Source organism: Natator depressus, chromosome 6 (assembly GCF_965152275.1).
Source record: "Natator depressus isolate rNatDep1 chromosome 6, rNatDep2.hap1, whole genome shotgun sequence".
In the NCBI taxonomy this organism is placed as follows: Eukaryota; Metazoa; Chordata; order Testudines; family Cheloniidae; genus Natator; species Natator depressus.
Window position 1 is genome coordinate 25,592,683 of NC_134239.1, and position 21,468 is coordinate 25,614,150.

The 21,468-nt window shown below is 48.3% G+C and overlaps 1 protein-coding gene across 1 annotated transcript in view; it reads right to left on the reverse strand.

Moving 5' to 3' along the window:
* Positions 1 to 15,376, reverse strand: part of CTSD (cathepsin D) — a 32,458-nt gene extending 17,082 nt beyond the window's left edge. Inside the window, exons 1-3 of the mRNA XM_074954838.1 lie at positions 15,186 to 15,376; positions 11,403 to 11,559; positions 845 to 968 (exon numbers count right to left, since the gene is read on the reverse strand). Of these exons, the coding sequence (XP_074810939.1) occupies positions 845 to 968; positions 11,403 to 11,559; positions 15,186 to 15,247 (343 nt within the window). The 5' untranslated portion in view covers positions 15,248 to 15,376. The remainder of the gene's footprint in view (positions 1 to 844; positions 969 to 11,402; positions 11,560 to 15,185) is intronic.
* Between the last annotated feature and the right edge of the window lie 6,092 nt (positions 15,377 to 21,468).

The following is a 21,468-nucleotide window of genomic DNA, read 5'->3' on the forward strand; positions in this document are numbered from 1 at the left end:
ACACACAGGTACTGTTCCTGGCTATGCTTGTGACCTTGGGCACGTTGCTTCGCCTTGTGTGTCCCATCTGTAAAATGGGGATAATGATATTGACATCTCCTTTGTAAAGGGTTTGAGCTCTACAGAGGAAAACTGCTGTAAGAGTTGGAACATTATTGGTGTTTTCTATTTCACTCACCCGCCAACGCCACTCCCCCATTTTAGGTGGGCCATTGAAAAACCATCAGCACAGACTTTCCTTGTCCCTTACTCCTTCAGTCAAAGGGAACAAGGGCGCCAATGCCCAGATATCAGCACCGTGCTCCAATAATGCAGTGAAACTATCATCACAGGGCAAGAAAAGGACTTGCTCTGGTGAGCCTGAAAAGTGCAAAATATAAAAGACTACATCCTCCAAACCGCTGGGATTGGACAAACTTAAGGGGAAGAGAAAGGGGATTCTTATTTTGAAGACCTAGTGGCTGCAGGTGCCAGAGACAGGGACCATTTCGGTGTATTCCCAGTGCTGTGTCTAGCTTAGCCATGCTGCAGCTGCCTAAGCTGGGGAAGCCATTCTGGGGACTGGCGTGCAAAGGAGAACAGAGAGAGCGCCCTAAAGCATTCAGTGCTTCACTTGGGTTATTCTCCCTGACTGCTCCAGCTGGCCCACTCATGGGCCGAGAAGTCTGCAGGACAGACTTGTTTGGAGGATGCCGGTTGCCTTCTGGGTTTCTCCCTTGAGCGGTCTGACCTTCCGTCCCTGGTTTGCAGGGTGGCTCTTTGGTGCCTGTACTGGATATGCAAGGAACAGGAGACTGTTAAAGGTCATGAAGACAGGCAGCTATACAGCACAAGAGCTACTTACAGCAGGCGATGTCCAGGAGGTTGCAGTGGACAGAGGGCACCCAGAGGTTGGACGATCCAGTGTCAAAGACCACGGTGAACTTTTGCGGTGGTGTCCCAATGCCAATCTCGCCATAGTACTGAGCCTGGGGGAGAAGAGGAGCGCAGAGAGGAGTGTTAATACAGATGAAAGTTTTTCTGGAGACAAGGAGGGTATTCTCGCTCAAAATAGAATTGAACCGGATAATCCTCTGGGATTTATGCATAAATAACTTAGTGGTGTAAGACTGCAATTGCAATCCCTACTTCCCCCAGCAGGAGTAGGGAATGGTGTAGACAAGTGCTGGCGGTAGCGAGCTCATAATCACTCCAGTACCAGCCTCTTCCAGCAGGAATCACTTATAGCGAAGGGCATAGTAGTGGTGAGCTCACAGCTGCTCCAATCCCAGCCTCTCTCAGGAGGAATTAGTGTAGGAACATGGGCTGCGGTAAGCTCACAAACCCAGATCCTCAAAGGTAACTAGGAGCCTAACTCCCATTGATTTCAGTCCTACAGCAGTCTGAGCCTCACACAGCAAGAATCACTGAAAGGAATAGCAGGGAATCCAAGAGATACAGGAGCATTGGTATAGGTTACAGCGTTTGCAGGTTGGGTAGGAATCTCCCTCTCTCTCCTCCACCCAAGCCACACAGTTACAAAGTGCTGAACGGAGAGATGGACTTGTGATGAAAGCCCTACAGTACAAGTCATAAGATCTGGGTTCTGCTCCCAGCTCTGCTACAGACTTCCCGGGTGACCTTGGCCAAATCACTTGATCTCCTGATGCCTCCGTTCTCCTTCTGAAAAAAAATGGCGGTAATAATATTCCCTTCACCTGTCTTGTTCATTTAGAACGTAAAAGAATCTGTTTCTCACCAGGTATTTGTACAGCACCTAGCACAATAGGGTCAAGGCCTCTAGGTGCTACCATAACACAGACAGAGGGAAATTCCTCAGAGAATACCTGGAAGTTACTACACTTAGACACGGAATGAGACTAAAAGAAATATTACAACTGGAAGTAAAGTGACTCTGTCATCTCCCAAGTACCCCACCTGCTGCCAGTTCTTAGCAGGTAGTAACTAACGTCAGCCAGGAAAATCCTGTGCGAAACAGAACAGGTCCTTCTAAATCAGTACGTGAAACCCCTGTGTTCTATGCTCTTCCAGGTGCCTCAGCATGGATATGGGGCCGTCGCCTCCCAGCTCCTCCCAAGCGTAACAAAACTGTACATAGATCAGTTCCTTTGGCAGATGGATGTGCACCTCTGTGGTGGTTTTATTCTGCCTAGACAAGGCTGACATCCCTCTAGTTTCTTACCAGCTCACTCCCACTCATTTAAAAAAAAAAAAAAAAACATTTATTTTTTAAAATGTAAAACAAAGCATCAGCCACAAAAAGTTGGCTGCCCGCAGACAGTACCTTGGGCATCCACCTCCCTGAGCTTTTGTTCTAACTCCAATATGCAACTGTAAGTAGGGCTAGATTACACTTGCTTGCTCCTATGTGCTGGGTAGGTAGATTTCCCAGGTTAGGGCCATTAGCTTCTGCTCATTTGAAGTTTTCATTAAAATAAGAAGTTTCTAATCCTTAGGACAGTGAAGAGAACCCTGCAGCTGTGAACCAAGTGTGTACTGATGCAGTGCAGTCTGAGTCTGTAGACAGCCAGGTGCCTCTGTAGCTGATCTTCACTCTGCCAAGCTGCAGCAGAGTGAAACTGGACCACAGGTTTGCCAATTTGCATTGTTGCCATTCCAAGAATCAGGTTAGTTTCAGCCCTGCTGACACTGGGGAAAGTTGTAAGTAGCAGCAGCAGCATACATGGAGCTAGTCACTGGGCAGTGGAGAGGAGTCAGGACTCGTAAACAGGCTGAGATAGAGGTAGAGTAGCAGGGAACTTTCCAAGCACCCTTGCAGCTTAAAAAAAAAAAAAAAAAAAAGGTAGGTGTGAGAGTGAGAGAAATGCTCAGTTTCCCTTCCAGCAGGGAGGGGATAGGTATAATAGGGAGTACACAATGATCACCTACTAGACCTGCAAGCCAGGGATTGGTATGAAAGAAGCCCTTGAGCAGGGATCAAAGTCAGAGATTCCAAGTAGGACTCCAAGGAGCTAGACATGGGGCTGGCTTCTCACATGGGTAATGCCTTCCCTTCGTTCTTATCAGGCTTTGGCTAGACAAGATGGGAGAGGTAATCTCTTTTATTGGACCAACTTCTGGTGCCTAGTAGTTTTAGTCCAATGGTACACAGAAGTCTGGAAAGATTTTCAACCCCTATTTGTGAGTGAGTGGGCGGGAAAAGATAAGTTAGGAAACTCACAGAGACAGGATGATTTGTTTATTGCAGGGAGGTGAGGGGGAGGGAGAAAGAAAGCAAAGATAAAAAATAGAGGGGAGAAGGCAGAGAAGTGGTGGCGGGAGAGAAAAGGAAGATCCTAGGCAAATGCTGAAGACACACCTCAATCTACTATAGGAAAAAAACAAAAAGGTGGAGTGAAGCCAGGAAGGAAACAACTATTACAAAATGTAAAAAGGGAGTAAGGTGAAAAAAAAAATTAGAAAGCCAACTAGCATTGTGACAATTACAGTGCACAAGAATCTTATTCCCGCAAATTGCAAGAGGTAGGAGTGGCAGCACAAGTATTTCCCACCCTGGCTGGCAGGGATCAGAAACTTTTCAAGCGGCAAGCGTAGGAGAACACAGCTCCCCTGAGCCAGGGGGTAGCAAGAGATCGCACTAGTTGTGCCTGGAGTTGTTTAAGGAAGGGGGGTGGGAGAGGTGTTTTCAGTGTTGTGGGGAAAGAGCTGGACCAGCAGTTTATCAGCCAGCTACATGTGCGGGTGGCTGGATGCCCTGGACTGCAGCATGCTGAACACAGAGATGGCGGTACAAAGTACACCAGTTAGGCAGGGCTGGCGCTCCTGTTCATGCACCATAGATGGCATACCCTAGCAGCAGCAAAATTTTGCTTATTGTTATAGGAGCGATTGCAGGGAGGGAAGGGCAGTCCCCCTCCAGTTTATGGCAGAAGGAAGTTGAGAGCTGGGGCAACCCTTGGGTGTGAGGCACACAGATGCTCTGGGTTTGCTTACTGGGACTCTCACATGATGGAGGACATCTCCCCACCTTCCTAAAGTTTATTTCTGGTGTTGGGAACTATCAGGATTGGGGGCAAAGGAAAGCCACACACCATGGACTGTTGCACTGTGCGGAGAGGGTAAAATGGGGTCCAGCTGGAGCTGCTCTTCCCCCAGCACCTTCCTGGACCCAGAACTATGCAAGGAAGCGCCTCACCCCAAAACACACACTCCAGGGGCACTAGGACGCAGATGGTGACTTCCCCTGGCCCTTCCTCCCCCATATGGTCTTGGGGAAAAACTGCAGTGAGAAAATCAGCCGGAGGCTCAAGTCTAGCTGGTAGGAGCAGGCACTGAGGCAGTCAAAGCAGGGACCAGACATACCAAGAACTTCCTCTGCTGATTGATCCGACCCTATCGCACTGCCCAATCTCTTCACCCCAGTTCACTCTACACCTGCCCCTCTTAGCCTTTTGTTCTCTGTCCTGCCCCCTCACTCCTCTTCCCCTCACTTTTCTTTCCTCTGAATTTACCCTTCTCCCACGCTGCACCGGTCTGGTCAATTTGGACTGTAAACTTGTTGGGGCAGGGACCATATGCTACTCTGTGTTTGTACAGTGCCTTGCACAGTGGGGGACCCAGGCTTGATGGGTGCTTAGTAATAAGGGAAGGCTGGGCAACTAAAATAAAAATCTCAGGCCCTGATCCACGGACAATCAGGACCTTAGAGGGAAAGCTATGAGGAAGGGAGGTCAATTTTTGCCCTCAAACACCCTCCAAACCCTCAGGGTCCTGATTAAAAAGGACACTGCATTGTATAGCCAGCTGCAGTGAGGCAGGGTCCTAAGTATTTAGCAGTTTTGTAAGGCAGCTCGGATCACTAAGGAGTTAGCGATCCATTATAATAAACTGTAATGGGGAGGCAGTGATGCTTTCCGATTATTGCTAGAACTCGGAAAAATTAACCCCTTATTGCAGGCAAGGAGGGATTAGCACGGGACACATGCCTGACTACATCAGTTTATGGAATCCTGAGCATGATTCTCTACTGCCTTGCCCCTGCTGTGCTCATTTATACTGTCCCCAAGTGCTAGCCAATAAACATCCCACTAGCTTACAGTGGAGTAGGGTTTGTAAGGCATAGCCACATAAGGAGTGAGGTAGCACAGGATCAGTCTTCCCCTGACCAGCAGTTCTGGGAGACGGACCAGGAAAGCCCATTACTAGCAGCACGGCAGCGGGCTGAATGGAAGCGTAGCCAGAGTGCAGCAGGGGAGGCTGAATAAAATGAAATGCAGATGGAGCGATGTTGGCTTTTTGTTTTTTAAATTGCCTTAACTGAAGGGGTTTCACACACAAGAACTCATCTGATCAGAATAGCCCTGGACCAGCTTTCCACCGGGTTGCCAGCAATACGCTGACTTGCAGTCACAAGGGAAGGCAGCGTAGATGGGCCAATGATTCAGCACTTTTCCTGTGTTTTCTATGTTTTTTATTTTGCACGGTCACCAAAGTTTGTCCAAACCCAGCACGCCTCAAAGGTCACCCAACAGCAGTGCTGAGGATTTTCACTTCTCTGCATTCTTCCAGTGGGGAAAAGGAGCCACTAGACAGTGACCCAAAGATCAGCTTACTTTAAAGCACTTCCTTAATACTAGAAGAGAATGACCCTGGGTCGATGCAAAGACCTCATCTACACCTTAACTAGAACCAAGTCAGGGGACCCAATTACAATCTTGCCCCGTGACCAGATTACAAAATACAGATACTAGTTGATGTAACCGACACGTAACCATGTAGTAATTGAGTCAGGTGACCAAAGTGTTGTAACAGATACTTGACTGGGTTAAAAAATAGAAGTGGTCACAATCTGAAGAGAAAAGTCTCCCGGTCCTTTCTCCTTAATTTGATCTTTTGAAGCATCCTTCTGTAACCCTGCAAATACCCCTCCACTAAGAGTGACAGATTTCCACCTTGTCACTGACAGTCACAGTCATGGTCAAATCCCCTCCATGTAATGGGCTATTTAAATTCTTGAACATTGCCAGCCAGAGCACTGTAAAAGCCTAATCTGTTAGCAAGGCAACAAGATGGAGGAGGTCGTATTTTTTAATTGGACCAGCTTCTGTTAGTGAGAGAGAGAAGCTTTTGAGCTACACAGAGCTCTTCCACCAACAGAAGATATCCCCTCACACTCCTTGTCTCACTAATATCCTGGGACCAACATGGCTACAACACCATCGCAAATAGTAAGAGGACAGACAAGAAAAGCTTTGCAGACTCCCTGACCTCCAAAGGGAGCTTGAACTTTGGGAACGAAGCTGATCTTAAAACAAAAACAAAAAAAAAAAACCCACATGCCAATCCTACAAGGCTGACTTTGTACTGAATTTGCAGCAAATCCAGTACAAAGTACTTAAAAATTGACAGATACTTAAGTGCTTCGCTGGGTCAGTCTCCATCACAGGATTAGCTGGGCCTATATGGACCTAGGCCTTCAGTCACATGACTGTCACCTGATCAAAGCGTAGGCTAGAATTGGGGGCTGGAATCTTTGACAGGCCCAGCTCACCCTATGACAGGGCCACAGAACTTAGACTCAGGGTTTCTTTAAGTTCTGCCGGCTGCAATGGAGCCCCACTGGGCTGTTCTGGGACCCGAGACAGGAATGCAGCTGCACATTAGCCACGCACCCCTTCTGTACGTCACAGCCCTATGCTGGACGCGGGATGGGCGGCCCACAGCTGCCAGGCCAGTTCTATGCCATCTGGAGATTCCTAAGGGGAAATTCGTAAGGTAGCCGGTTAAGCCGGCTATAAGATTGCACCAGTCTAACAGCGCAAAGCAAAGCATTCTCCATGTGAGCCATGATCTGGCCAATAGTCGCTGCTCAAGGAACTAGACAGCTAAATGTATACGCTAGAACCAAACAGATGCTGGGAAACCCAGAGGAAGTGCTATGTGCTTTAATACTGATGAGCTTCACGGAAGAGGTGCTTGAAGACCTGAATGCAGAGAGATACTGCTTCCCTCGGCCAGGGAGGGCATCTTAGGTGTAGGGATGCAGGAGAACTAGGTCAATATAGTTAAGAAAGCCATGGAGATACCACCTGTCATGTCACTCTCATGACATGACCCACATCTCAATGGTATTGCAATGCAGGGTGTGCAGTCTCCATTGTGCATCATGCCCAAATGGCTACTTCTGCTGAGGAGGTCTAGAGGCTCCCCCAGTCTCCTAGCACTTTGGGTGGGGTTCTGGCACACTGTCAGGGTCTCCCTACCTGAAGGCAAACCCCCCGCCCCATTCCCCACTTTCTTGCACCAGAAAGGGAAAAACCAAAACAAGCCATTGGAAACAATACAAAGCTGACTTTAAGGCATGAGTTGTCCATTAACAGGAACAGACGCAGAGTATCCCCTTATGAGTCAATACTGGGTACCATTCTGTGCCATCTGTGGGCCACAAGCTCTGGGGGGAGGGGAACGCAATGAGTCACTGGCATCCTGATCAGCGGCGACCAAAACTCTCAGAGGGGCCTCTTGGGGAGACTTGGGCAGGATCTTCTGCTCATCTAACCAGGGGACACTGGTCCAGATTGGGGTGACAAGCAGCGATGAGTGGTAGAAGGAGGGTATATTTCAGGGGAAGGGGTGAAACCTTGTTATTTTTAAACTCTTCAGTCATAGGGCATGCAGAGCTGGGTGGGAAGGAGAGGGGGCATTGCCTGGAAGGAAAAAAAGAAAAAAAAAAGGGTGGGGGTGGGCTAAGAAAGACACAGCTGATATCATGCACAAGAACTACAGTGATCCCTTCTGTGAATCCTCTCCCACCCAGTGGTTGGGCCAATGCTACATGCTCTTTCAGATGGAAGGAGAGAGTGTGGTCTGAGCTACATCACTGCCCATCACACTGACTAGTATGGTCTCATTATTTCCTTTAACCACCCCACGTTCATCTGTTTCCACCTGTTGTCTCTGGCCTTTTTGTTAGATTGTAAGCTCTTTGGGGGCAGGGACTGGTTTTGCTGTGTTTGTACAGTGCCTAGCACACTGGGGACCTGGTCTATGACTTGGGCCACAAGGCGCTACAGTAAGACCAATAATAAATCTGCCCTGCCACAGCTCCTGGGGTCCAGTGTTCTAGCCTGATGTCACAAGAGCAGCACAACCAAATCCCTCTGACTTTCTTGTGACTTGAAAATAAACCAAACGGGTGTTGAAATCATTTCTAGCAACAAGATTTGAAGATGGAAAAAAACAGCACCTGAGAAGTGACTTAAGTGTCAGCTCCCAACCGGCAAGAGCTGAAAATGAGGAAAAAGGTCTTTAGAAGAAGAAGCCAGAAATGTTTCAGAATTGCAGCCCCATTGTTGTGTAATCCCCACCTCCCTCTGTTTCGACATTGCTGATTAACCAATTGCGGTCCCTCCTTGCTGATCCCAAGGAAGTTGAGGGAGGAAGAAATTGGAAATCTGACAAGAGCCCAGGGGGCTGGGCAGTGCAAGTGAAAAGCTGCCAAGATATTCCTGTTCCCAGGAGAGCACTCCACATATGCAGGATGTGGCATGTATGGTTGTTCATAAGTCTGATGCCTTCAGGTCTGGGAGCTTTAAAATTCCACCTGTCCTGTAGGAACCAAGGCTGAATAGCCACTGAAATTTAGAAGTCTCATGTTTTGGGTGCCCAACCGGAGGCGAATTTTCAGAAGTGCTGAGCACCTGCATATTCAATTGAAGTCTACAGGAGCTGCAGATGCTTAGCAACTCAGAAGGAAAAAAGATGAAGCCACTTATTCACATTCAGGTTGGGCGTTTAATTTTCAGCACCCAAGTTAGAAAACTTTGGCATAACTAAACAGTCTAAACCTCCTGTCTGGGGAGCAGCGTGTCCGGAAGGTCTGACGAAGCGAGTGAGAGAAGGAACTAGGCAGGGGTGAGGCTAGCACAGCTGTGGGGGAAGAGGTGCGATGCGATACGAATCAAGGGCAGAAACATGGGCAGGGCCAGAGCTGGGCAGATCACCGCAGCTGCGCTGAGCCCTGTTCTGGTTACGTGAAGCAGCTAATAGGTAACTTTCTAGAGGACAGCAGCATGGCTACTACGTAGGAAAAAGAACCTGCTTCAAAGGTGGGCCCTTCTGGAAGGTTCTACCTGCAGTATGAGAGCTGAGTCATTTACTGAGGGTGGATAAAGCCCTCGAATGAGGGTCTCTCACAATGAGGCCCTGTTTGAAAACACCTGATCCAAAGCCCATTGAAGTCAACGGGAGGCCTACATTTTTAAGAACCAGGGATAATGCTGGCAAGGGTGATTCAGCAGGATCCAAGCTGCGGAGGTGGGAAATGACCTCTATCCCGGCGGAGGGTTGCCTCTCCTATCCTCCCCTATCATTCAGGCACCCATTGCCTCCCCGATGTTTGCAAGGCATTTTCTTTTCCATCTGCAGGGAAAACACTTGCCTAGATCCTGGTTGACAGTGTCACACAACAGCCCTAATCACGTTGTTGATTCCCCATCAGATGACCCAAGCTCACATCCCCCTTTTGTAATCTGTTTCCGGTCATGTGCCAAGAGGAGACTTCAGTAAACAATTGCTGCCTTGAATGCTTGGGGTTTTTCCCTCATGCTAGTGTCAGCACCACTGGTATCAAGGGGTTAATATTATAATGAGCATGTGTGCCAATGCCCCCTACTGGATGGAAGAGGGCTATAACCATGTTTCATGGATCCTATACTGCTAAAAGCTAATGCAGGTTCCCCTTAATCCACAAGGGGACATTTCCTTTTGAAGTGGGTTCTGAACCTCCCTCCAGCATTCAAGTTACATAAAGTCCCTAGCGAGGCTGAGGATAGGCAGCTTCCTGAATATCCAACATGTAATTTGCTCCATTAATGAACTACAAAGCGTCTGTGTGTGTCCAATGCAAACCCAGGTAGTGAACTTTGATGAAAGGAACCCTGCACTCTCAAAATATATGCAGTGTTTTACTAAAGCAAAATGGCACACACATTCTGGTTCTGGATTCCCTTTTCACTTGACCCTCATCAGTGCTGCTGCCAGTGTATGGGTGTGTAACATCTGCCTTGTTGTTTTCTTGAGTGCCCAATCTCAAGTGCACTCGACAAGCCAGACTTTCCAAAGAGCTCATGGCCATTTTGACAAATGCTAAGCACCCCCAACTGGGGCCAGACTTTCAAAACAACTCAGCGCCCAGCAGCTCCCATTGTGATTCCTATTCCTGTGTGGGCTTAGGCTCTGATCCAGCAAACGATTTAAAGCACATGCTTAACTCTAATGGGACTACTCAACAGCTTAAAGTAAAGCAGTAATGCTTTGCTGGATCTGGGCCTCAAACAAACAGCAGTCATTGTTCTTTTCATCCATAGACAGCACAGCACTTTACAAAGGAGATCAATGTCGTTATCTCCGTTCTACGGATGGGCAAATCACTTCCCACCTTCATTTCCCCAGCAGCTCAGTGATAGAGCTGAGCTCTATTCTTGGCTCTTACAGATTCCAGCCTAGTGCCCTGGCCACAAGGACTAGTAATACTAACAGCTACCTCTCCCTCCTGCTTGACGCATTCCGTGAAAACTACAATTTGTTATGCCCTTGCATCACAGACAGCGGATTGTGGCACCACCAATCAGGCAAGAAGTTGAAAGGTCTGATTATAAAGGAGAAAGCTTCTACTGACAGTCATAAAGTTTGGGTATTTAGCAATGAGGGGAAAAGAAATAGGTTACTGAAGCTGTGAAGACTGTTTTAAAGCTCTCTTGGGTGTGGCAGCGGGTTTATTAAAACTGCAAATAGCTGTAAATAAGAGGAGCTCGCCCTTCAAACTGTTGGCTCCTCCATTCCCTGGGAGTCTGCACCGCATCCGTGTACTTATGTAGTGCTACACTTAAAGGCCTTCTCCTCCCCCTGAAGCCAAATGAGGCATTGCCATTGATGTCTGTGGAAGCAGGACTGGAGTCTAAAGGATCAAATCTTCAAAGAGAGTTAGGCAATCCCTGCAACAGCTCTGTAAAGGAGGTATTATCACTGTTTTACATGTGGGTAAACTGAGGTAGAGCAAGGAGCTTGCTGCAGAACTGAGGCCCTGACTTTGGCAGGGTGAGTTTCCTTGGGAGTGGATTTCCACAGCACTGGATGAGAGAATGTGTCTGCAAACAAATACTGCCCATGTGCAGGGGCTGTCAAAGGGATAAGGCCTGAGTGCGATTCAATATTCACAGCAAAGAGTCAGGCACTTGAGAAGCATTTGCAGCAGGATGAGTCAGCTATCACTGTGGGCAAGCAACAGCCTCTTTTTCCTGTCCTTGCATGCTGCAAAGAGGTGCAGATGACAACAAGTTTCCAGGTTAATGGTAGACCCTATGCATTGAGACAGGGAACTCCCTGCAATACCATGCTGCCAAATAGAGCAGTGACTCTGCAGAATCAGCTGCTGTACTTACATCCATGTAGTTCTTGAGGGTCTCTGGGGTGGGATCCCCTATGCCAGGCACACCCAACTTGTATTTCAGGAATTCGCCCATGGCATTCAGATCAGGGATTTCGCTTCCGGCTTCATTTAGGATGCGGCGCACCGAGGGGAACTTAGTCAGCGGGATTCTGTTTGGGAACGAAAGAAAAGCACATTGCCAGTTAAAGCAAGTAACCCTGCCAATGCCACACAACAGCATCCACCTCCCCTACAGGCAGGGCTGGGCCCCATGCAAAGCAAGTGATCGTCTGGTATGCAAGGAGCGCTCAGAGGTTCAGTAGCAGTCTTACAAAAATCCAGAACATGCTGCTGTTTAATGTTCTGAGGGACAGAATTTTCCCTCCTCCTCCCCTCTCCCCAGGGTGACAGCACCTGTTTCTGTTGATCTGTGCATACAAATAAATGCACACCAAGGCCTATAGGGTTCTCAGGAACACATCTTCTGCCAGTGCAAAATGACACAGTTCCATGGGAATTAACGGATCTGCCAGTTTACATCAGCAGAGAATTTGGCTCCTAATGTCAGGATGTTTACAGCGCAACTCCAAGCCTGGGCAAGCTTCGACAAAGTTTATATTTTTCTGAAGCCCACTGTCGGGTCTTCTTTCTGGAGCCTTAATAAGAATACCTAGCTTTTGGTGCTTTTCATGTGTAGATCTCAAAGTGCTTTACAAAGGAGGAAACGGCAATTATCCCCACAGATTGGGAAATTGAGGTAACTGAGGTACAGAGACTGACTTGCCCAAGGTCACACAGCAGGTACGTGGCAGAGCCAGGAAGAGCACCCAGGTCTCCCATTGAAGCCCAGTGCCCTATCCAAAGGGTCATGCTGTCTGTCTCTCTCAATTCCCAAGGCCTGTGCATGAAGAGAAGCACTCACTGCTTTCCATCCAGGGCATGTCTACTACACTTCCAGCTGGGGAAGTGTGCGTCCTCGAGCTTGGAACGGCAGCCCCAGCTCCTAGTGTAGACATTCCTGAATGAACCAAACTTAAGGTGTGTCACAATCCAGCATTTCTAGCATGCGCTGCTTCTAAGAGTTGGAAGCCTCACCTCAACTTCAGTGACCCACGTGAGTTTGTCTGTGCGTGGAGGGGAGGTGGGCTAACAGCACCGGAAGAAAAATAAAATATCAGGACGTTTGGATATCACTGTTATTCCCTTCTCCTCCTTCCTTGCCTCTTTGGGGAACTCCCCTTGTTCTTTAAGGCCCAGAAGCAGAATCACGCTAGCTCTAGCTATGTTCCAACACATAGAACAGGACATCGTTTTCATGACAAAGGCCTGGATCCAAAGCCCACTGATGTCAATGAGAGTCTTTCCATTGACTTCAGTGGGCTTTACACCAGGCCTCCCATTAGCAGGGTGCTGGATGAATATAGAAAACAGACCATTCTTGCCCTGAAGGGCTTATAAAACCATGTTTGGGGAGGCGGCAGAAGTGGTGTACAGCGCTGTTTAGTTTGGGAAAAGGATTCCCTGTTCACTTGAATAAGGGAACCATGCTAACGATAGTTACTGATCCAGCCTCCAGATCCCACCACAGGCGACGCCTCAGCGATTTCACTCAAACAGGGAAAGCACTTTAATGCTCAAGGCCCCTGTGCTACTAGTGATCTTCTGGAGCCAGTGGCTAAGCTCAAGAAAGTTGCCCCTTAAAGTGTGGCAGTCAGCCTGCTCAAAACCATCCATTCTCCTCTCCCAGGGAGGCCATTCATCTGGATGCTGCTGCGTGTAAGGACTCTGCCAACTTTTCTGGAGTTTCTGTATTTCAGGCCCTGTCCATGCTGGGAAACTGACCGTGTTCTTGCCAGCGGTCAGGTACCATGGCTGTACTGGTTGCTGATGGCCAGCAACAAGAGTATAATTTTGTTGAAACAGTTGTTGAAAACTGCTCAGAGTCCAGAAACAAGGGAAGCACAGGAGGGGCTCTATGCAGCAAACGATAGCTCCAGTATCAGGCGGTTTCCCTAGGATCGAAGAGTGGTAAAGTCAATACTTATGTAAAGGCACTTCCTTTGTTGGTTATGATCCAGTGCAGATAAAGAAAGTTAGTATATTGACAGAAAGCGGACCACAGCTCACAGAAAATGAAATAAAGGAAGACAATTTACAGCTATTTTGCTTATGATTTAGAACTTTGTAAAGACTACACTGAGGTTCAACTTGAGAGGACAACTATCCCAGCTTGGCACTCCCTAGATCAGACTCCTGACTCACAGGTCCTCATTCACTGCTGTCCAGCACCTAGAATAGTTATTTTCACCAGTTGGGGGTTGTGTGTGTGTGTGTACACACTACTATTCTGATTGCAAAGCATTTTACACACACTTTGCGCTGGTGAAACTGACTGTGCAAAGTGCAGGGCGACAATGATCAGGCTCCTAATGTGTCCGGAAACTCCCACTTCTGTATCACAGATCAAAGCAACAGACTTCAACAAGAGGGCACATTGTTTCCACAACACAAATCCCCTGGTCAAGAGCTGCTTGCTGCCAACAAATCCCGCAAATTCACTGCTACCTAGTTCCAGAGTAAATGTATATTTTGTGGAGCATTTTGTTTGAAGTTAACATATTGACTGCCAGTTTCAGCAACAAGAGAAGAATATTCCTGACCACTAAATAACTCCTCAAATCTTGATGATCTCTCAGACGTTCCATTGGCCTTCACAGGAGCCAAACCTTCCAAGCCCTGATTTTCAGAAAGGCTGAACACCCACAATTCCAGCTGAAATCAATAGCAGCTGCAGGTGCCTAGACCTTCTGAACAATCAGGGCTTGGAAAGTTTTGCTCCTGTAAAGGTCAACAGAACTTCTGAGAAATCATCAAGACTTGAGGTTTTATTTAGTGGTCAGGAATTTTCTCCTCTTATCTATTGAATGTCAGTTTCAAAAACAAGTGAAAGTTAACTCAAAACAAGGCCCACCCCCCCCCCCCAATATACATTTACCTTGGAACTATGCAAGAATTAATTTGGGTGAGTGACCTGAGCCCGACAGGTTTGTTTCCTGAGGACCACATCCTGCTCGACGCTGTGCACCCTCAACTCTAACCAGTTTCAATGGGGCATTGAGAGTGCTCAGCCCGTTTGCTGGATTTGGCCCTGGGGAAAGGTGACTGGGGAAACAGCTGCAACACATCCAGGGTAGCACACTACATGCACCTAACTTCTGCTTAGCAGTAGGAAGACACTATAAAGCGCGCCTCATGCCTCTTCATGAGGCAAAGTGTGCCCTTGGAGAGGCAGGTGCATCTCCCAGGGGGGAAGCCCATAGAAAAAGTCCGGGTCTAGCCCAGGACCAAATTTGAGCTCACACTAGGTCATATATATATTTTTACTTCTTTGCTTAATTCTCCCATTTCCAACCCCTGCCGGGATGCAGGGAGGCCGCTCTTTGGTTTGGTAGGAGTTTACCTGAGTCTGCAGCTTATTCCTCACGTCAAGTCCTAATCCCCCCCATGAGCTCATGATGGGGGAGAGAAATCGCAGCCTCCCAGGAGCGAGAGACACACGCACATTCCTAAGCAACAAAGACCCTGCTTTCCTGCAACCCTCCCCAGTTACCGCAGGCAGCCGGGCAATGGGCAAGCCCAAGCTAACACATACGCCCCCAGCAGCTCTTTGGCGGAAGGGGTGAGCGGCTGCTGTAGCCATCGGGCTCCCAACCAGCACCTTTGTTTACAAGGACCCCACCCTGGGAGCCCCTAGCGCCTGCTGTCCAGCCGTGCCCAGCGGCAGCCCTTCCCTCACCTGATCAGCGCCGAGCACGGGAGCACAAGGGCCAGGAGTAGGAGAAAGGCGCGGAGCCCCATGGCTGCTGCGGAGCGGGCTCCCGGCGTGACCTGTGCGGCAAGCCGATCCGTGCGTTATCCAGGGCAGGGGATGACTGAGCATGGAACCCTGTGACTTTGGGATCAGCTGACGGGCTAAAAGTGCCACTCCGTGTCACGTGATCACCGGGGAGGCGCAGCCGGGGAAGGGATTTAACCCTGCAAACGCCACAGTCAGGCGGAGGGAGGTAGCTGAGGGCTGCTTGCGGCCAGACTTTCCGGCAGCAGTGTCGCTAACCCAAGCCTGCAAACACCATGAGTCAGCTCCTTCTTCCCCCCTCCCCCCCCGCCACAAAATATCACGAGGCTGCGTCGGATTGCTTTGCTGTCTGGCTTGTAATTTGGACCTTGGTCACAGGTTTCAGGCTTTTCTCTGCAGTCAGGAAAGCTCAGAACTTAAGAAAAAAAAGTGAAGAGTGAGATGCTGGTGGACTCACACTGTTTACGAAAAACACCAAACGTGACAAGACTTGCACTGCGATTGCAAGAATTTGCAACACTGGTAGGGAGATTGTGCCATGTCTACCTCCCACTCACAATCATATAACCTTCCTGTGGCAATCAGGGCAGCTGCTGGCATGGAAAGATGAGATCAGGGAAGTATTTAATGTATTTGTACCTGCCTGTTAGTCTCTCCCAGGGTATGCAGTGTGCCCAGCCATTTCATAGCCTCGTTATCAGGCAGGTGAGGAGCCCATAGCTCACCGTGGAAATAAGTCAGGGGGCACTGATGGAGGATATGCCACATAGCCTGAAGTTAACTGCATCTACCTGGTGGTGGGTCGTTAGAGGAACCCCCTTGGAAGAGACTGGCTGCACAATGGCCCTGTCCTGTTCGAAATCGGTTCAGGGATGACCCCAAGTGTCTTGGCAGGTCAGAACGTGGTGGGCAGATGGCAAGAGAGTGATTATTAATGACGGTCGTCGTCACAGACCTCTCGTTACGCCAAGCAGATTCCACCATGTCTTGTGGTGGCCCAAATGACCACAAAGGGCGCCTAGAAGACTGGTGAATTGGCAGGTGGTTGAAGAGGTCAGAGTACTGAGGCAAGTTGCTGTTCTCACAGCTCTTGGCCAGGAGCATGATGTAGGCCCCTTCATGGCGAATATGGGGTGGTGCAATGTTGCTAAGTATTGGCAGCCATGGCAATGGAGTTGCACAAAAAGTCCCCATAATATGCATAGCTTTGTTAAGCTCTACATCGAGCAGCCTCGTGTGAGACAAGCGACACCAGACAGGAGCATGCACTCTGCAGCTGAATAGCAGAGGGTAAGGACTGACGTTCTAAGCATCCCTGCGCTTCGAACTAAAGATTGTTAGTGCAATTTAGCAGCTAGAAACGAGGAGGAGGAGGAGGGGACAGCAGCACGAGAGCTGCTAGCTCCCTGCAGACCACTAGCAAGGGCCTTGTGGGACACCCATGGTGTATGGACCACAATTTGGGATCCCTGCTTCGGACCTTAGCAAAATTGCAGTACCTAGACTCCCTGGTCCTGTAGGTTTGAGTTTTTGTTGGGCAGCTGCCCCATTTCAAGGCAGATAAACCAGATTCCCTGGCTCTTTTAGAGAATACCCTGAAAAGCCAGGTGTAGTCTGGTTTGCCTGGATGTTAAAGGTCTTAGAGCACTTTTTAGGAAGAAAGGGGCCTTTGACCAAAATTTTAACCACTCTGTAGTTAGGGGGCGTGGGGGGAAGAAGGGGTTGTGGCTGCTGCCCTCCAATCTAAAGATAGTAAAACAAACCTTGGCTGCATAGACTGTAAAGGGATCCATCAGGATGGGATGTGCTTTATAATGGCTAGCTGCAGGCCTCCTGCTGCTGAGAGAATTGGGCTCTAAGCCCATCTGCGAAGCCCTACTAGAGAATCATCTGAGTGCAGGGAGGGGAGAACCTCCAGCCCTGTCCACATAGAGACTCCTATGCCACTCCCCTTACCTACCTTGGCCAGTGGGGGGGCTGGAGGAAAAGGAGTGTAGCCAGGATGCTCCCCTACATTACATTGATCCTGGGGTCCGTTTTCATCCTCTTGATTGCTTAGCAGCTAGCATAGAGGAGTAAGAAAAACATCAAATATAATTAGGGATGGGATTTTCACAACCTGAAGCACCCCCTGGAAGCATGGCTCCTTTCCCACACCCCCACCTTGCTGCTATTATATTTTTCTTGGAGTAGTAGAGGAGAAGCCATTGTAAGGATTCTTTTTTCCCTGCACAGTTGCATTTGGAGAGTTACTTTGCGGTCAGTGAGAAAAGCAGGACTCCCAGCAGGAATACAGGCTTGGCAGGAGATGCGGCTTTGAACAGCACCAACTTCGCAAGGGGGCTTTCAGGGAGGAAGGGGCAGAGGTCTAACAGCTGGGAGGATACTTCTGCTAAGGAGATTGTCTGTGAATTTAAAGGATGGCTAGTGGTGCCAGACAGACAGCCATGGCCCTTTAAAAAAAAAAAAAAAAAAAAAAAAAAAAAAAAAAAAAAAAAAAAATCTACAGCACAGGTAGAACAGGGGCTTCTCCAAACTTATGGGAGAAAAGGGAGTGGAGTTTCCAAGCCCATTCAGTTTCTGGCCTCCACTGAGGCTGCCAACAGGGATCTCCATTAATAGCAATTGGGGTGGTGTGCTTGGTGTCATAGATACTCCATTCCCTGAATCCCTTTATCAGCCTTCATCAGATTCAAACACCTCATCTCGGAAGGCCCTACAGAATCTCACCCCCACCTCCGCTGTCATTTCTTCCTACTCTCCTGTGTTCCTCCCAGTTCGCTCTCCTTCCTTTGCCCTTTCTCCCACTCTCAGCGTCACATCCTTCTTTGTACTCCCCCGCCAAGTTTCAGAGAGTCAGCCAAGTGTCCTTCCTCCACCTTCAGCCCTGCTTCTTCAAAGAATTTGTCCTGCCTCGCTCTCTGTACAATCTCTGCACACCCTCCCCTGTATGAACTTTTATACCATCTTTTGCCTGGGGTCCCCTTGTCCATTGTAATCTCTTCAGGGGAGAAAACATGGCTCCTGCATGTTTGTAAAATGCTGGAGGAAAGAACAATTCTATAAAGATTAATAAAGCAGATAAACCAAGATTTTCAGAGGTGACTAATGATGGGTGCTCACCTTGGGATTAGAGCCAAGCATGACAGATATGTAATATTCTGGATAAACCCTCTTGAATTAGGTTTAATACTATTGGGGGCCACTGTATTAAAAATGCAATTGTTTGTGTGTTATTGTGAGATCTGGTCTACACTACATACTTACATGGATATAACTGTCTCTCTCGGGTGTGAAAAATCCACACCCCTCTGCAATGTAATTATACCCACCTAACCTCTGCTGTAGACAGCACTAAGTCCGTGGAAGAGCTTCTCCTGTTGACATAGCTACTGCCTCTCACAGAGGTGGATTAATTACGCTACCGGGAGAGCTCTCTTCCATTGGTATAGAGGGTCTTCATTAAAGCACTACAGGGTGCAGCTGCATCTATGCGCTGATGCAGCAGTTTAAGGGTAGACCTGCCTGGAGATTGTGTGTAACTTCACTAGGAGGCAGGGGTATGCTAATGTAATCCCTCGAGTTATCAGCCCTTTGAAACTTTGTCCTGGGAAGGGGATCTGTTGTCTGGCTCATTACCTAGTCACACTCTTCAAAATTTCAAACTGCATTCTCTAGATTCCAGCCCACAAAGAAAGGATGTTGGGATAAATCACCTGGTGGTAAACAAACTCAGGGCCTGTTTTCTGATCCAGCAAATGGACAGGACCTCTGGTCGACTGAAGGTCCCAGTCCTTAGGGAAGAGTTGGAAGGACTCTAGCCTACTGAGTTCCCATAAGACTGCTCTTGTGCTGAGCAAAGGGTATGATGAACTTGAAACCACAGGAGAATCCCTAAGTGAGTTTTGAAGGACTGCTCCTGCCAGAGCCCCTGTTGGAAGCAGGGGATGATCTTGGGTAAGCTTATTAGCATGCATGTAGGTTCGTTTATTGTTTTTAATATGTTTCCTCTATAGTGCTTTTGCCTTAAGAATAAAATAGGCTTGCTTAGAAAGAGCTGTGTACTAGTTTACAACTGCAGCAATTACATGGTGTACTGCCTCTGAGGAAAGAGAAGCAGGACTGCTTAGAGAGTCTGTCTTTTGCTGGGAATAACAGAGGGAAGGCAGGGAACTCTTGAGCCTGGAAATAGCCCAGTCAGGAGGGGGAAGAGAGAAGCTGGTCTCCATCTAAGAAAAGGAATAGTTAGGGAGCCTTTGCTGGGCCACTGAGAGGAAATACAAAAGTGCAGGTGCCCAGAACTGTGACACTGGGCAAATTAATTTTTTCCCATTAGAAATTGGCTATTTAAGATTAATTTTGCTTAGAAATTCAAAAAAAATATGAAAAATGCAATTAGGGTTAAAGAAAATATTTTATGATGTTTTTCAAAGTTTACTTAAAAAATAAAATTTTAAGCACATTCCAAAACAAACAAAAAAACAAGAACTTTCAGAAACATTTAATTTCAGAAATGCTGAAATGAACCATTTCAGCATTTTTTTTGGGGGGGGGATGACCAGAAGTATTGGCCAAAAAAATCAAGCTGAATTTACAGTTTAAGTCAACCTGAATCTGGAGACCCAGGTTCGAATCCCCACCCTGGAGCAGGTGTGTGCCTTTGCCACTAGGTGTGGAGTCATTCTCGCCCTCTGCCCCAACAACTGCTCAAGTATTTTATAGAAAGTGTAATAGATTGCACAGGAGAGATTGCAAGCTACCTAACCCAGAATACACAGCCCAGTGCTTTGGGCATCACACTGGACTAGAGGAGACATGGTTTCAAATATTTGTGTGGGGATTCCAGCCTCAGTCTTCCCCATCCCAGGTGGGTACCTGAACCATTAGGCTAAAAGTTATCAGGGAGGCACCTCTTCCCCTAAATGTTTTGTGAATCTAGCCCCCAAAGTTCTTTCTGGCCACACCTATTCAGCCAGTTTGCAAATAGTTTCAGGTCAACTAAAACTGCATTTGTCAGTGAATAAACTATTTGCCTAAAACCTTTTGCCCAGTGCCGGGCGAGTGCTCAGCACTGCCTGCAAATGTAGACCCTTGGCAAGTGTTTCAGGCTGGACACCCAAAAAATCATTAGTCACTTTTGGGGGGCGGGGGGGGAGGAATCTTGGTTCTCAACCCACACTGAGCCCCCAGACTAGAACTTTGCTGATTTTAACAGATATTCAGCCCCAGCTGCTCTCGGACATTAACAGGAGCAGAAGGGCTCAGCCCCTCTGAAGGTCTTGCTGCTGGTTTAGATGCCCGGAAGTAAGTGGCTTCCCAACCCCAGCCAGCACAGAACTGCACCGGTGTATAGTCAGGAGTCACCCCTCTGAGGTCTGACCGATTAACAAAGAGTGGCTGCCAAACTAGTTCTACATGAAACTCCCATCTTGGCTGGCTGGCAAGGTCCTTCAGCCTCAGGCTTCTCCCCCACCTCAATGCCCTTAGCATTCCTTTCCTCAGGGTGGAAGTCTGCCAAACCCCAGTTCACCCACTGCCTGAGAGAGCAACACCTACCTCCCTTGTATGCCTGAATGTGTCATGTGCCTGCTGTACCAGTGACTCAGCAAAACCCTCAGCATGTAACTGCCCTACACCTCGGTGCTCTCTCTATTCCCCATGTTCCTTGTCTGCTGTAGCAATTCAGCAAAACCCACTTAAAACTTCCCCAGAAGGCTGAAGACCTGCTAACAGCTTGCGGCGTCTCAGGCAAACAGTGCCAGCTTGTTACATTCCTCCCTGCTTGAGCAAAGCCCAGGCCATCCTCTTTAGTTTCCTCTCTGCAGTGATCAGATGCAAGCACCCCTCAGTGACCCCTGGAATTGCCAAAGGACCTGGCCACCCTTCCACCATGGACACTACTCAGTTCAAGGCTGTCAATTCATCCCCTGACCCTCAGGATGTATGAAAAAGGTTTTCAGGTGACATCCCACAATAACAGCAAAGGGTAACAAGGGGGCCACCCCTTCTGAGTCAGACTCAGGTCCCTTCTCCGTACAGCCATCGGGAATTACAGCCAAAGGGTATGAGAGGCGGACTCCCAGGATGCAACAGGCTCCTCAAGCTGAAGGAGCTCATGGCAACCACTTCCTCCCACCTCAGTGTGTAGTTGCACCTCAAGTCCAGCAGGCTATTTACTCTTTCTCCATCCACCTGCATGGGCACAGTGACATCACCAAAGACC